Source organism: Labrus bergylta, chromosome 8 (genome assembly GCF_963930695.1).
Source record: "Labrus bergylta chromosome 8, fLabBer1.1, whole genome shotgun sequence".
In the NCBI taxonomy this organism is placed as follows: domain Eukaryota; kingdom Metazoa; phylum Chordata; class Actinopteri; order Labriformes; family Labridae; genus Labrus; species Labrus bergylta.
In genome coordinates this window covers 5,929,501-5,946,148 of record NC_089202.1, presented here as the reverse complement: position 1 = coordinate 5,946,148, position 16,648 = coordinate 5,929,501, and the positions used below count along the sequence as shown (strand labels likewise).

Genomic DNA, 16,648 nt, shown 5'->3' with positions numbered 1-16,648 from the left:
TCTGATGTGAGATTATCTTAATAACAGTTGGAAACTTGGCTGACTAATTATATAAAATGTATTACAACTGAAATAAATAAAATATACTGTTAAATGCCGAGCAAGATACTTAAGAGGAAGTCAAAGTGGAAACTTACAGTGCCTGTAGTACCCAGAGACAGGTGGTTCATCTGCTGGGCGAGAGGAGCCATTACACTGGAAGGGTGAAGAGACAAACTGGGCTCTATGGCTGCGGTCGGGGTGATCACAGCACCCTGAGAGAGGGAATTTAAGAAAACATGACGGACTGTAATAAAGACATTAATTGTACAAGGTGAACAAACTCTTGTTTCTAGTCATTACCCATTATCTGACAGGCAGAGTAAAAGGTGAACTAAAAAGACGGATGATGAGGTAGGAGATGTGAAATGGATAGTTTTGGTGGATACCATTCCTTAGGCTGACCAAATTTTCAAACCTCAAAATTAGGACACTTCAATTTACTGCAAACCCACATGTATGAGCTCATGGTACAATTAGCTTTTGCATCAGCGCTCCTTTTCAACACCAAACAATCGGCTCCCAAAATCGACCATTTTGAATTTGAATTCAAAAATGTGTTTAACATAACACCAACAGAAGGATTGCATTGCTTGTAATAGAACATAATATTTCATATGTCACCAGACCTGCACTGATTACACAAGATGGTAGGCAGAGGTGCCCCCCTGAGCAGCCCAGGCATATTCATTGCCTGGTATTTTTTTTTGAAGGAATCTGTAACCCCCCTTTGAGCTCTTAGCTCTGACTTCCTTTTTGACACGGCAGCTAGCCCTACCTGTCGTTACACAGTAGGTCCTGTTAGTATGATCCGCTAGGCTAGCCAAGCAACAGCCGCAAGACATTGAATGACACATGTACAGACAAATCAGTATTGAACTTTATATTGTGGTGCATTAGTGATTTTTTCTCTATTGGTCAAAACAGCCACAGCCTAGGCAGCAACATTGATCGACATATACACAGACAAATCAGTGTTGCAAGCATACGAAATCGGGAGAGGGACTTTGTAAAAACTGAGACATGTTAGTGTAAATATTTGTTGGGACTCAGGACACGGAGCTTGAAAGCGGGACAGTCCAGGTTAATGCAAGACATATGGTCCCTACCCTGAGTTGTTTCCTCGCAAGAGTAAGATGAGAATATCAGTAGGACACTCTTTTTTTTCTGAACGCTTGACAAGTTAGAGAAGGAGACTCTTAGCTCAGCCGAGCTTAGAGTAAAGAATTGAAACCACGAAATTGAACGCTTTCTCTTCATATGCAAAAAGAACTATAATCAACCTTCAAGTACCTCAAAACCTGACAACCTTAACACTTGTGGTTAATTTATACATAAACTGTGATACATGTTGTTGCCATGCCAAGTGATTGAGAAAAAAACAAGATTAACTTTGGATATAACAAGCTAGCTGCCCCCCTGATACCTGTCGTTGTGCTAAGCTAAGCTAAGGTTTTCAACGTAGCATGCTTTTTTGACGAGACTTAAGAACGGTTTCAGCCTCGTCATTCACTTTCAGCAAGAAAACAAATACCTCTTATTTGATTCTATACCTGTATGTTTACCTCGGGGATGTAGGGATGTTTATTAATGCTTTAGGATACAGCTAAAGAGACCTTTTCAAAAACAAGCAGCTAGCTGAAATACATTTTAAAAAGACTTCCAACCCAGTTAAGTCTGATGCTTGCAAAGAGTTCAACTTTGTACACAACAACGGAGCCAGTCTGCTAGTTGTCAGGCAGGTTTGACAGAACACGCCTCTAAATGGAGCAGAAAGGCTTTTACTGCAAATCTGTTCAGTGTGAGGGGCTTTGATGCCTGCTAACACCTTGATGCACTGAGCTCTACTTTCCCAGTACAACAGCTGCTACAGACTCAACAGCTCTGTTTAGATTTAATAGGAGACTCCTCACACTGTGTGCTCAGATGCCTGGCAACATCCCTGCAGAGGTAAACACTGTGCATTCGTGATAGCTGTTTAACTACACTTCCCATGAGTGCAGACAGACAACATGCATCAGTGGAAATGTGTCAGTAGCACTTCAGAGAGCAGTCGGCACTTCCAAAGCTGCACATTGAGACATGAACAGTCACTAAAGGTGTTGACTTTAGGTACTTCAGACTACATTGCAACTGCATGGCATTCGTCTGAACTGCTTTGAATGTGTAAGGTATCATAGGGTGGTACAAACAACACAATGATGCACTAGTGAACACACACACAATAATGACAGTTATAGGTGTATGAAGTTTCCTCTCGAAGGAATTTACAGTCTGTCAAAGTTGTGGATCTGGATGTGAAGATTCTTACGGCTCCAAGCTTCACAGGGAAGCGTACACACCCACACACATACACATACACACAGTTGTCAGAGCTGTAAACAGTCTTGAGCACGCTTCCTCCTGACTGCTGTCTTCATAAGGAAAGCTGTTTGAACACACCCGCATGGCCAGTAGTAATGCTCTGTCAAACACTATCCTCAGCATCACAAGTAAATGGCTGGCACTCTCTCTTTTTCTCGCACACACACACACACACACACGCACACACACACTTGCACTTACAAATTGTATGTAAACGCACCAGCATCCATACACAGATGCATCAACAGATCTACCCCCAAACCAGCACAAATCTTTGGCTCCAGCGGGTACATTTGCAGCCAGAATCTTGCTAATACCCCCAGCTTTCCATCCATCTATATAATACAATCTGTGGTTTAATGATTTCTCATCCTCCCTCGCTCTTTCTCTCACTTCTTCCAACCTCGCAGCAGGCCTCCACACAGACAGAAATCCACACAAAGCAAAAGAAAACCGACGATGACTAATTGTCTGCTTTATAGCTGCGCAAGTGTGAAACATGGCTGTATAGGCTACGTGTACGTCTGTCTACACTCAGACACCACACATTAGAAAGTGAGTGTGTAACTGTTGGTAGAGTGAGTGTATTTGCAGGCTATCAAGTTTTCCTGTATCAGACTTTTTTTTCCTGGGGTAAGCAACAAATGAGAGCGCAAGACAGACAGTTATCTTCTCCCTGAGGACAGGAGAGAGAAAAATACAGGAGCTGCTCTCAACTTCAAATCTGCTCTTTCTCTCACTCACTCACCCCCCTTCTCTTCTCCTCCTCTTCTTTTGGTGTCATTTTTCCTGCAGAGAAGTAAAGCTGTGTAGCCTGAAGCTGCAGGCAGGCACGGCCACACGAAATGTACATTATTAGTAAAAATGACATTTTGAAAACCAGTTGGTGAAGCTGGTTAGACAGGTAGCTCTTTCTATGTAAGTACACTATGATTGCGAAAGGTATATATTTTTTCCCTCTCAAGTTGTGTGGCCTGGACAGCAGAAGTTTGAAAAATTCGACATGATGGTTTTACATACTGCAACTACACCCTAATTTCTTTGGGGCAAGATTTCACAAGAGCACATAGAGCTAAATGACAGGTATCGCTGGGTTGTAAATTCTAAACATGCACCCACATGCATGCTAGAGTTCAGCACACTTTAAATGACATTGTGCAATATTTAAAGACTGGAATATGCGCTGATTTGTGTGTTCCTGTTTACATTCTTCACCCCATTTGTCTTCTCAAATGAGTTTAGCATGGTAATTTAACAGTCAATAACATTAAGGAAGATCTAAAATCCCAATTCTTCGGATGTCTCATTACATCCCTTCCTTTATAAGCCTCCTTACTTGTCTCTCTCGCTATGCCTGGTTAGGGTAATGCATTCATTTCCTGTAGGGGGGATTTGTGAGTAATTATGCACAAAGACATCCTCTCACTAATTAGGATGTAAAGACAGGGAGTTCAAGTAATCTGGGCATTGCACTAAGAGTAGGAAACACACAGTCCTTAAGGCACTTCACTGTGTGTATAGGTGCGCCTGGTGTGGGTGTGTGTGTGTGAGAGAGTGAGTGTGTGAGAACTAATTTGAGAGTGCAGACCCTGTTCAGAGTGCGCGTGTGTTCACCTTCTTTATTCCTGCATGATTAAAAACAGCACTTAGCAATATCGTTTCTTCTTTTAACCTTTACATTTGGGTCATTTACTTTGGTACAAGCAGCGTGCATCTCTAGCTGTGTGCATATGTATGTGACACAGAAAAAAACTCCCAACTCTGCTATCAGAGAAATGCAAAAATCTCTATTTCTGCAATAGACTGTTGCCTGAGAGGCATGCTTGTGTGCACCCACCTAAATGTGTCAACGCGCGCACACCATTAATCGAAGATACCACTCTTTAACTATGCTGTGAGCAGCAAAGGAAGCCACTGCTACCATAGGAACAGAATTTAGCCTCTGTGTGTCTCTCTCTCTCCGTCTCCCTCCCTAGTGCAGCTTTAATTTGCCGAGCTCTTCTATATCCAGGAAATACAATGACTAGCCTTCGCCTTTGTTGTCTAACAGGGATTTTGACTATGCAGAGACAAGTCTGGGGAACAGGCGCGCACAGCCCAGACATGCTTTTGCAGCCGTTGTTTTCTTTCCTTTGTTCCCGATTTATTCTTTGTAATCCCGTCTTTCCTCTCCTTTCCCTGAGCCTGCCTCTTTCCCCTGTCCTTGCTCAGTCAAATACACACAGTTTACTACTTATTTATTTATTTCCTCTCCCTCCAATGCTCTCTTCTCTTCTATCTCCCTCCTTTTTTCTCCCCAGTCTTAGGGAGTCGTATCAAGCGGCCTGCCAGATAATTAGATGGGACATTTGTTTGAAAACACATTTACAGAGGGATATTATCCTCCCTCACAGACATAATTTTAATCAGACATGACAACAGAATGTTTTTTAGGAGTTGGCAGATAGACACAAAGAGGAAAACGGATAGGAAGAAGGGAAGAAAAGGAGAGAGAATCTGGAGGCAACAGAATTTGGAGCTAGTTAAACTATTCTGTTGTGGCACTGTTTTGCTGGAATCCCTCAGTGCATGGCTGATAAAGCAAATCTGTGTCACCGTTATCTTCCACCCTCCTACTGCTGACAATTTCATAGAGCATAGATGATTTTTGTGCGTGTATAAACTAGAGCACAGATGATGGCAAGAAACCAACTCATTAAGTATTGCTGTAAGATAAAAATCTGGAACGCTAAAACTTGACTTCTGTGTCTTTGTATGACAGACCAACTTTATTTCCCAGAAAATATCTATTAAGTGAAAGCCTCCTTCACTGTAAATGTTTTTTTCCTCTCATAACAATAAGAGGAATTGATGTCATTATTGGATATCAGGGCTGCTCAAATAATGTAGAGCATCTGATCACCGTCATTCTCATTGGCTATGACACTTTTCTTAAGGTTGGCTCTCTCTAGACTGATAGCTGATAGAAATCCCCAAGCCCCCTTTTTAAACAGTTATATTAATTTCTCTCGTGAACCATTCTTAGGAGCATGTGTTTAATTAAAACTCATTATTATAAAAATAACATAAATATTTTACAGTTCAGTTAAACAGTTGTTAAAAAAATCACTTATACAAACTGTAAATGAGTTAAATCTGTTTGACTGTCAACTACTGAAGAAAAATGCTAAAGAGGTGATTAAGTGTATTTTCATCTGAAGCACTCTCAAGGTTATTTTACTGTCTGAACCTGAATCTATTCTGCTGATACATTCTTTTTCCGGATTACCAGAAAAAGTCTTAGTGGACAGAGTTGTCAGAGGATTTGTACCCCGGATGTAGACTTATTGTTTATTTCTCCCCAACCCCATTACATTCATTTCTAATTTCAACAGTGGTTTGACAAACTAGTGTACATTCACCTGGGAGCAAACATGTCAGCTGCTGCTCAGCTGATATCGCGCATAAACTGGACTCTGCCAAGACGCACCCAACTTTATCCATAACAGTGACTATCTATCCATGTACAAACCTTGTTTCAGGCGCCTGGAGTGTGAGGAGGGGACAGTAAAAATTACAGATTGGCAACGCATGAACCTTCTGTGTGGATTCCGTCACTAACTAAAACACTGTTGATACCCAAATAATAAACCCTGGGTCCCAAAAGAAGTTAAATCAGTCATCAATAAAAATAAAAGGACCATTTCACTCTGCAGACCCCTGGAGATAACAGCTGTCTCCAGGGAAGTTAGGGTTAAAACAGGGAAGGCAAAACTAAAGTATACTAATACAATTGAAATTCAGGTTAGTGGTAACGACCTCAGAGCAGCCTGGAGAGGAATAACATCCATGGCATTAATTAATCAGTCCACCTGTGAGACTAAGCCTCTCATCTGTGTAGATGATGCTGACTTGGCAGATATTTAAATTGTTATCTTACCGGGAAAGGTCTGATTTCTTGAGTGATATTTCCATGCTGAGGGAATCTCTTGTTCTTCTGAAGTGATTAAATGATCTCTCAGGAAACAGTCACAGCTCTATTTGAGAGCGTTAATGTAGGGAAAGATGCTAGCCCTGACCTGATCTGTGGACCCCAACTGTGTTACTGTTCTGAACAGCTTAGTGACGTGTTCACTTAACTTTTTCAGATGTGTGCTGAATCTGGCCGGGAAACAACTCCCCCCCCCATTTTGAAAACATTCACAATAATTCCTGTGCGTAAGTCAAATAAACAAAGAGATTTGAAAATTTCAGCTGCTTACACATAACGTGCAAGGAAAAAATTTGTGAACCTTTTAAAAGAAAACGTTGTCTCCTTAATCAAAGGTCAACTTGATCAACTATAGTTTTTCTTTCAAGCTGCAAAAGGTGTGAACAACAGAAAGCTTTTCATTTTAGACGTGTATAAGCCCCTTGAAAATGAAATCTCATGCAAGACCCTAATTTTCATGAGTCTCCTCTAATTTCAAGTTGCCTGGTCAGATTTCATGTTTCTTATAACCTTTATTAACAGATAGAATTCGGCACGTTTTTGTAAATGGTCACCAGTCCAAGGTTCTACTGTCCAACACTGGTTCTCCTCAGGGCTGCGTCCTTAGCCCCCTGTTTTTTCTCATGTACTCAGAGCACTGTAGAACTTCACAAGATGGCAGCTATTTGGTTTAGTTATCTGATGACACTGCACTGCTTTCACTTCTTCAGGGCTCTGAGTCAGGCCATTGTGGAGCTTTAGTAGTTTTTTTTTAAATGGCAACTGCCTGGATCTTAAAGGTATGAAAAAAAGGCATTCATCATTGATTTCAGGAAGAACTGTTGTAAAACTGAATCCAGCATTATCAGTGGTGAAAATGTTTAAATAGTTGACACAAACAAAGATGTTAAAACAGTGTGCGATTCTGAACTGAGGATTGTTAAAAACACAGATATAAGAGTTAAAAATGGTCAACAGAGAATTATTTTAGTGTCTCTTTAAGGGCATTTTGAGAAGCCTTTATTATTCCTTTTATTGAAATTCTTTTAACATGTTCTTTTATCTGTTGGTTTAATGGGTTAACTGTGAAGGACAATAACAGTCTGAACCATATGGTAAAGGTCTGCTCCAAGATCTTTGTAGTCCAGCTAAAAGTCTTCCTGTGGAAGGAACGTGTGGTCCAGAAAGCCAAAATGATAATAAATCAACCTCGACACATTCTTTCACCTGCCTGTTTTTTTTACTGCCCTCTGGACGCAATATCTTGCCCCTCCAAGGAAAAAACACAGAAACTCTAACTCTTTTATTCCTTCAGGTATCAGGATGTTGAATGCTGAACAGCTGTAACTGCTTTATGGCCAGTCCCTGTACACTTAGGGAGGATTTATTAAAGTATGAATCTATTTATTAAATACATTTCTGGCATTGTATTTTTTTTCTTTAATGTTTTTTGGACCTGGCTTCTCATTTGATGACCTGCTGTTGTTACTGGCATGAAAATGTAATTGTCTGGATGCTTCTGTGACTGGGTTTGTTTCCTTCATATTGTCTTGATTTCTTTTATTAAGCCTTGGTAGACTGTGAAACTGAATTGCCTCTCTGAGATATATAAAGTTGTCTGAATCTGAAGAACATGTGGATGAAGGGGTAGAGATTTGCTAGATTTGTTTGTTGTGTCTACATGTCAGACAGGCAGGGTGTCAGCTGAGGCTTTACGTTGAGCTCAGGGTGAATCCTGTGGAGGCTCACAGCTGAATCTCCTATACCTATAGCTGTATACAGTCTCTGACTTAAAGCAAAGCTTGATATTTGTTTGTGTCAGGGAGTATGTGAGAAGAAAGAGTATCTTCAGGATACACTTAGAGTGTTATTGACTGACTATTGTACATGGCTATATGAATAGATATGTGTGTCTGTATGAAATAGCCGGTATGAGAATGTGTGTTTAGTGCAGAGATTTTTATACTTCAGAAGTTTCATATAAGGTGACTTATTGTGAATGTATTTTATATTGATGTTTTTGTTGTTGCATACCTTACCCTACAAAGAATCATTGGTACCTATATTTATTTTTCTTACCACTACAACTTGAACCTGCAGTTTCATTTCACACCAGCAGGGGGCAACCTTTTATTACAGATTTTACACTCAGCTCTTCTGAGGTCTTCAGTCGGCTTCGAGGATTCAGCAGGCTTGAACTTAGAAACAAGGCTCAAGCATTTCCTTTTAGCTCTGACACTGGTCACTCCTAGTTTGATAAATTAGGATATTACTTGGAATATTTCAATTTATACTTTTTCTTATTTTGTATCAAAATATATCTTAAAATAAAAAAAACAAAACATTTATATATAATATTGTTAAAATAAATTATAGTCAGCATTAAAGCACAAAAAACATTTATAGTTTCCCTCCATGGATGCCTGTGGCAAACAGTTTCACAGACATTGACACGTGTTATCAGACTTTTTTCAGTGAGAATAATAGTGATGTATCGTTTTTTTGTTTCATTTAGAGGGATAAAAAGCACATGAGAAGGAATTACAGAGACATGCTAACACAAAGAGATGACAGACAGGAATGTAGGGTAACAAGAAGGCAGTGAAAAGTGTCATAAAAACGGAGAAAACAACTCCACTGGGAAAAGAAAACTTAAGAAAGAAAAACACAAAGAAGAGGCTGCTAGAAAAACTTACTGTAGGTTGCATAACATACTGTTGATGTGGCATCCAAGATGTACTCTGGACCTGTGCGAGAGGAGAGAAGATGAAGAAGAGATCATTAAGAAAAGGTGGAGGTGACAAAGATGCGATCAGAGATGATGAAGAAACAGAAAAAAAGAAAGATGGGAAATAGGAAGAATGGAAGGAGGAGAAAGTAATTAAAAGAGGAGGGGGTGGGCATGAGTAGGTGGATGCAAAGAGGAGGTCAGGGAGAGATGAGAGGAAGGGGAAGATCAAAAAGAAGATTGTTATAAGTGGATAAAGAATTGAGGGAGAGGGAACATAAAGAAGGACAATTGGAAGACAGAATGACAGGAAGGGAGCAAAAATGAGAAAACCAGGGAGAAAATTAATCATTAGCTCGAGTCTTTACAAGCCAATTTCGGAGCTTTGGTCCCTGCGGCAGTGTGTCTTAAAGAATATTACTGCAGTAACAAAGGGTCCACTATACAGTATGTTATGTTGTAATTATAAGAGGATATGAAGACCACAGAGAGCAATACAGTCTAATAATTACTGCTTCACAGAGGAGGTTTCATCATCAAAGCTGGTCTTGGCCATAAACACTTTCATCTCCTTCTGCTACCCACTGCCCATCCGAAACATGAGGAGGAACAAGTCCCTGAAGACCCTTTTGTCACATGTATGTACTAATTATATATGTGTATGTTCGATCACCTGCGTACGTCTATAGGGAGCTGTTCAAGGTGGGTTAATTCACCTTAAAGAGGCAGCATGTGTTTGTGCCTGAGTGCGTGAATCTGCTCTGTTAAAGGTGTGTCTTTGCATTCATCTGTCTCATTTGCAGCTGTGCTATGGAGAACCTGGGGGGAGGGGAGGGGGGGACTTCCTGTTTGTTTTAAAGTCTGTGTTTGACAAAAATGAGTATCGAGTGTTGAGTCAGTCTCTCAAAGAAGTACAGCTTCTTCACCAACCAGCTTTGACATGAATTAGAACTGTTTGTGCGTGAGAGAGAGAGAGAGAGAGAGGATGCAGCACATGGGAACAGAGAGCGGGAGACAAAAGGAGGATTTGTGCCTGAGAATGAAAGATCGATGGGAGGAGTGCTGCAATATAAGCCTGTGTTTTATCATAGCTAGACTAAGACTTGTCTTTAATGGAGAGAGATGACAACTCAATTTCTGTTGTTAAAGGCTTCCCTCAAAAAGATAAGCTCTACTTGCTTTACCTGCGTGTGCAAAGACTACACACAGAAAAAACTGCTACAAAGTGCTCACGTGCTTGTGTATGGGATCAGTTTAAAATATGAAATAGTCATTATTTATTTCAAAAGCTCTAGTCCCACTTCATTTGTGTACTTCCCTAAAGATGAGGCAGCTGTTATTTGATATTTTGTCTTTCTGGCAGCAAATCCCACGAAAAGACCAAAACCAAAACCAACAATGTGTTAATCGGCCTCTCAACACTTTCAGACTTCCCCTGTGTGTTACACTGAAAGCCCTCATTTGTTCAAACTGAAGACCGAAATCTTTAAAAACAGATCACAAATGTGTACTCTTATATTCTAAACGGTTGAGTAATATTCTCAAACAGCTGGGGACTTTCATTTCTAGCAAATGTCAATTTCAGCAGTGGATTATCATGCATCTGTTGTTCCAGTAGTTCTTTCAAACACAAGGATGCTGTATGTGGGATTGAATTCAAATGAACTATGTTCATGGCAGAAATAAAACATTTCAACAGCGTGTCTCATTCATCCTCCTTTTTACAACAATGGGACTTTTTGAACATAACAAGTCATCTGCATCACAGACAATACTTGTCCTCTTCTGTCACTGATTTGCAGCTATGAAACTAAAGCTCCATGCGGGGAATATTTCGACCATTTCTTAACTTGGCTCGAGATGCTATTGCTATCAGGTTGCATTAGATGCCCGTGGGATGCTATATTGGAGCTGTGTCTGCCTTTGAAAGTTATTTTCTTTCTTTGCAAGATCTCTTGGCCAGAAAGCCAAAAAACTAACAAAGTAGAATTTTTGTTTCAAGCTTGAACTTTCTTTGCAGTATTGGCTCTGATATGACAACATAGTAAAAAAAAAAAAAAAAAAAAAAAAAACTATTCAAAGAAGCCTTGATGTGTAAAGAAAGCAACATAGCAAATAATCTGTACTTTGAGGAATTCACATGAAAACACAAACTTGTTTCCTATTATAGACAGACATTTTCCAAAGCTGTTCAAAAAGTCATATTGGTAAATCAAACATTTGTAGGCCTTTTAAGGCTAAGCTAAAATTTTTAAAATAGAGTCAACCCACCTGATACGTCGAGACAGGGGAGGCAGCAATGAAGGGTGTGATTGACGTCTGTGCAATCATCCGATTAGTGGAGATGCTGTACGGCGAAGAGTAGAACCTGAGACAACAAACAGGAAGATGTTTCATTTGAAATCATGTACATCACCAAGCTTACAAGTTGTCTTAAACTCAACCAAAAGCATGTGAAAGACATTTAGCTAGCAATATGTAGCCACATGCAAAGGTGAAAACGAGCCTTTTGTTCCTCCTTGTTTCCAACCACCCAGTGCACATCAAGACCCAGCTGACAAAACGGATCAGACATCATCAAGGCTGTCATGGAAACAATAAATATTGCATCTCCACTCAGCACCACACCATCAAATACATCTCTAAATAAGACCTGACACTGCACCGGAGTGCTCATCATGTTACAAAGCAGTCGGCTCCACCACTGTGCATAATAATGAATTATCACCTTATAGTGTGAGTGGGTGAAATGTTTCAGTATTACCCTTCATGTTCCCACCTACATATATTTCACCTTACAGAGAAACCTGCATCTGTAACATCTGCATTATATACTGTTTACTTCTCCTCCTATACCTTTGCTTAGCCTTCTCATTTCTCTCGCTCTCTTTTTTTTTTTTTTTTCCATTCTCACGCCCTCCTGCAAAGGTAGAATGCTTTGGCTCACAGTGCTTTATTTATCATCGTGTACCTAGAGAGGACATGTTTCATCCGCCAGGCCGTGTTGCACTGCCCGATCGATCCCAAAGTGTCTGTTGACTGAATAATGGAGGGAGGGGAGAACAAGGCAGAGACACAGAGAAGACCTCTCCGTCCAATGTCAGCCACCACTGTATGAAATGCTAAGAGACTTCAATGGGAGATTAAGTACCCAAAGCCTTTTTGAAATATGGCTGGAAATAGCAAAAAATGAACTTACGATATAAATGCTGAAAATCTCATTCAATATTCGGAGTGATAAAATCTGCATAACAATTTCAAACAGCTCATTTTGATGAAGACTGTTTGAATGTGGCTGATCAAATTATAATTGACATCTCCTTAGTTTTGTAGACAGCCTAGTTTTGTAGACAGCCTAGTTTTGTAGACAGCCTAGTTTTGTAGACAGCCTAGTTTTGTAGACAGCAATGAGGCATGTGACAATCAGTCTAATACTTAAAAAAACAACGCTAAATGCTAAATTTTCAGTATAAAAGCCTGATCTTACCAACCAAGCCGAGTTCAAAATCCTCATCAGGTAAGTCTACAATAACTTCAATAAAAATTATTAGGTTTTAAATTGGAAATCATGTCTAATACTGTACTCGGTCAATGCTTTCTCTTATTACATACACTCTGATTTGTGTTGTTAGAAGGATATTGTGAATGGTCTGAAGTAAAGTATTTTCAATTATTTTAAGAAAGGTTGGTTTATTTACCAAATAACCCATTTTTAGCATTTACTGTCTTATGCAGATTATACAGTATCTTCAGTATCAGACATCTGAGATGACAGTCAGGCTCAGTAAACGCTCCAGAAATCAAGAAAAAGTGGCTGGATTGGTGCAACTCTGATATGACACCATCACACATCACTCATTTCAGAGTGAAATGGGTTGCAGAGGTGCTCTTTTGTTCTGTTCTTGCACTTCATGTTTCACTTTAGATATGTTTGGTCAGTGAGAGTGAGAGCTGTGAGTTACAAAGCCTCAGATATTTTTGAACTGCTGAAATCCCGGCCTTATGAATGCAGTTGGTTTCTAACTACATGTGGTAAGCTCCAGAGCGTGATTGTGATCACACAGATTTTTATTCTCCAGTTGGTGAGTTGGAGTCTAAGTATATAGCGGTACATAGAGAGCAAAGCTACAAGGGTTACTCTCTATTTTACAAGAATACAACATGGTCCACTTCCTAACACACTAGAAAAGAAATCTCATGAATTATTAGCACAATATGTTTCCTCTTGTTAGGTACAGCTGTGGTTCATCGGAAGCTTGATTGTGTGCTCTGTCTTACATTTGTTGACATAGGCTCAAATTACTGAGATTTTGAAGGGGCATGATTTTTCATCAACTTTCCTTTTGGGATTTTCAACTTCAGTTGAATCATCAAACATACGTATAATCTATTTGCTCGTGTATCTTTTTAGAACACAAATCTTGGAACCCATTGACTATCATCTGACCACAATTTTTCCCTCTTTGAGCGATGGCCAACTTTTGTAGGTTCCAGTGTAGCCTGCGGTTAGCTATCAATGACTCACAGCCAAATAATGATTTTCTATGCATTGCTATTGATTACAGTCTGACTGGCAATATAAGAAGTGAGACTAGAATCAGAGTTCAGAGTCCATATACTAAAGCGGATTGTTAGCTCCACTTGCACGCAGGTATCTGTTCATAGAGATTAGTATGAGCTATGTGTCGTCAGATGGCCACCGAGCTGGATCTCCTTCTGCCTTTTATGCCCTTCACATGTAAAACTAGATGATACAACTTCAACAAAAACAGAAATCGAAAAAAACATCCACCTCTAATAATCGGGTCATTTACAGAATCTGTTGATAGAAATTAGCTGTATACTGATTCCTCTGTACAGTATGTCTACAAAGTCAACCATCAGCAACAACATTGATTAAAGATTGATTGTAGTAGCTTTAAGCAATAGCACTGTAAGTCTGCATTTAATGACGTGTTTCAAATTGGCTCACTTTTTAAAATGAAAAGGTTAAAAAGATAGAAAAGTGAAGGTTGGAGTAAGAACTGGAACATCTTAAAGTGGAGATCAGAGACAAGAAGAAAAAAGCTCTTCTCCTGGTTATGTAGCAGTGCGGATCCATCTTTTTGACTGACAATTAATGTATGACTTGTATTAGAGAAACTGTATTACTATCACTGATGAATACAAATGAGCGAGCGCGGCCGTGTTATTCGATATGGTTCTCTGATTGTGTTTATCGTATTTTTCATTAGAGTGACGTGTATCGAGAGAGAGAGAAAGAGTAGGTAGAGGACGGATCCAAGGTTATTGATGGGGGCTATTAGTCCTGAGCAGCTCGCTGTCAATAGGGACTCCAGCACGGCTATTTAAACAATACACTAAACATGTAATTGGGAGCAGAACATTACTTCAAGATTGAATTTAAAAACCTCTCCATGAATCCCCGGTGTGACCTAGCCGCACTGTCAGGAGTTTGCCCTGAAAAATTAGAGGATGATTTAGTGCCGACCTCAGTGACTTTTCGGCGGACGAATGTTGGCCGGCATGCTAAAATATATACGTGTTTATGCGTGTGGGAAGATGAAAGGGGAGAAAGTTAAAGAGGGAAAAGGGAGAGAGAAAGAGAGAAACAATACGATGCCAAACAGACTAGTTGGAGGCGGGGAATTGGGCTAAAAGGGACCCGGAGAAAGTGAATTTTGTGTCTCCCTGATAAATTAGAGGAGAGGCAGAAAGCCAATGCAGTCTGGCCAGTTGGGACACATGTTTCCAATAACACCAGATTGGCATCGGACCTTAAAACCAGCCATCCTGAAGCTTGGAGAGACTTGCAAACCTGTAATTGATTCATACCCTTCCCCTCTCCTTGGGCTGACTTTATTTTTGCCTTTGCCCTCCTATTGACCTGCCCAGTCTTTCTTTTTCATCCTGCCCCCCTTTCCTCCTCTCTAATTAGCTGCATTAGCATTTCACAGTCATTTAGTGCCTCGCCGGAAGGAGCTCAAGTGACCTCGGAAGAGAGGTTGGAGAGGGCTTAAGCACCGAGAGTGCACAGATGCTCATGTGTTAGCATGCATTTATACATGCAAAAGGACACGCACACACGCGCGCACGCACGCACGCACGCACGCACGCACGCACACACACACACACACACATCTTACATGCAAATCGAGAGTATGAAAAATAACAAGTCGACGACAAGAGAGGAAAACGTTGTGTTGCTGGAAGGAAAAGGGAGAATCAAAAATAGCTGAAAGGACAATGTATGATTTAAGTAAAGGGAAGTAGAAGGTTTGGTGCACAACAGGGAAACATTAAAGACAATGAGGTACAGGGAAAGTATGGACACAAAGAGTAGTACCGAGTTGACAAAAAGGAGAACAAGAGAGACACGGAGCTGGAGAGAAGTGTCCCTTGGGATCGCAGCACCAGCAGCATTCCTAGCAGACGGGACCGATCTCCAATTTCCCCCACCCTGAAACAGGCAGACACTCAGCTGTCTGCATTCAGCCTGAGAGCACTGCAGATAGCTGACGAAAGTCTTACAGCGGTGCTGCAACACCGCCCAACTTTCCTGTCTGCAATCAAAACCTACATGTCTGACAGCTTGTATGCATAGGTGCATTAATAAAGGCTCTGCGTGCGCCTCTCAGATCTGAGGAAGAGGGCGAGAGCGCGACAGGGTAAGACAAAGAGAGTCTGTGTGTTTTTGTGTGCGTGAGTGTGGTAACGACTCGCGTCTCTTGTATCTGTTTGAATTCATGAGCATGTGTGTGGTCTGCTCATTTGCATGCAAGTGCTCTTGTACCTAATACTGCTGATTGAAGCTGATGTGTGTTCATCTCTGCAGGTTGTCTGGTGTGAGAGAGTGTCTTTCTCTAAAGGCTCAGATGAAGGCTCTCAAGCTATACTGTGGGTTTCGCTTGACAAATATTTGACAATGAATGTGAATCAAAAGTAGTGTTTGGAGGAATCTAAAGATGTATAGAGTCATTTTGAGAAGACAAATTTAAACCTACCCATTTTGCATCGCAGAGGGATCATACGACAACGCCATGCCACTCTGGAGAAAGAAAGGAAAGAGAAAAATTAAGGTTAAAATTCTTAATATTTCTGATGAATGATGTATGTTTACTCTCTCATTAGGATGTTGATGTTAAACAGATATTTGGTCATTCAATGGACTTTTAATACAGCAGCAAGGCAGAATATTATCTGAACACAAAAGCTTTGGCATCCCTAATATTAACAAATGTGTGCGATGCAAAGACCTTCTAAATAAAAAAGCAGCTGATGTTGCTGTCCTCAATAACACTACAACATTCAGATGAGCCAGTTCAAAGCACTTATTATGTGTAATGAAATGATTTGGCATGGTTAGGTGTGAGCATGTGAAACACTGCTCTGTTGTCACAAAAAAAGTCATTTTGGAAAAGGTTTTAGGGAAAAAAGATGATCTCTCATTTTAAAAAAACATTGACAGGAGGATGCTTAGGTACAATATAATACATATAAAAACAAAAATTGCCTTATTGATAATGACTCCGTAACAGTCTTCATCAATTGAGATTAAGTATTTGAAC

General features: G+C 40.2%; 1 protein-coding gene across 4 annotated transcripts in view; it reads right to left on the bottom strand.

Annotated features, from left to right (window-relative positions):
* The window catches only part of LOC110003666 (RNA-binding motif, single-stranded-interacting protein 3-like), a 124,645-nt gene that overhangs the window by 5,586 nt on the left and 102,411 nt on the right, over window positions 1–16,648 (bottom strand). For all 4 annotated transcript variants that reach the window (XM_065957701.1, XM_065957698.1, XM_065957697.1 and 1 more), the window contains exons 8-11: window positions 16,085–16,128; window positions 11,352–11,448; window positions 9,049–9,099; window positions 138–254 (exon numbers count right to left, since the gene is read on the bottom strand). In XM_065957701.1, coding sequence (XP_065813773.1) covers window positions 138–254; window positions 9,049–9,099; window positions 11,352–11,448; window positions 16,085–16,128 — 309 coding nt within the window. The remainder of the gene's footprint in view (window positions 1–137; window positions 255–9,048; window positions 9,100–11,351; window positions 11,449–16,084; window positions 16,129–16,648) is intronic.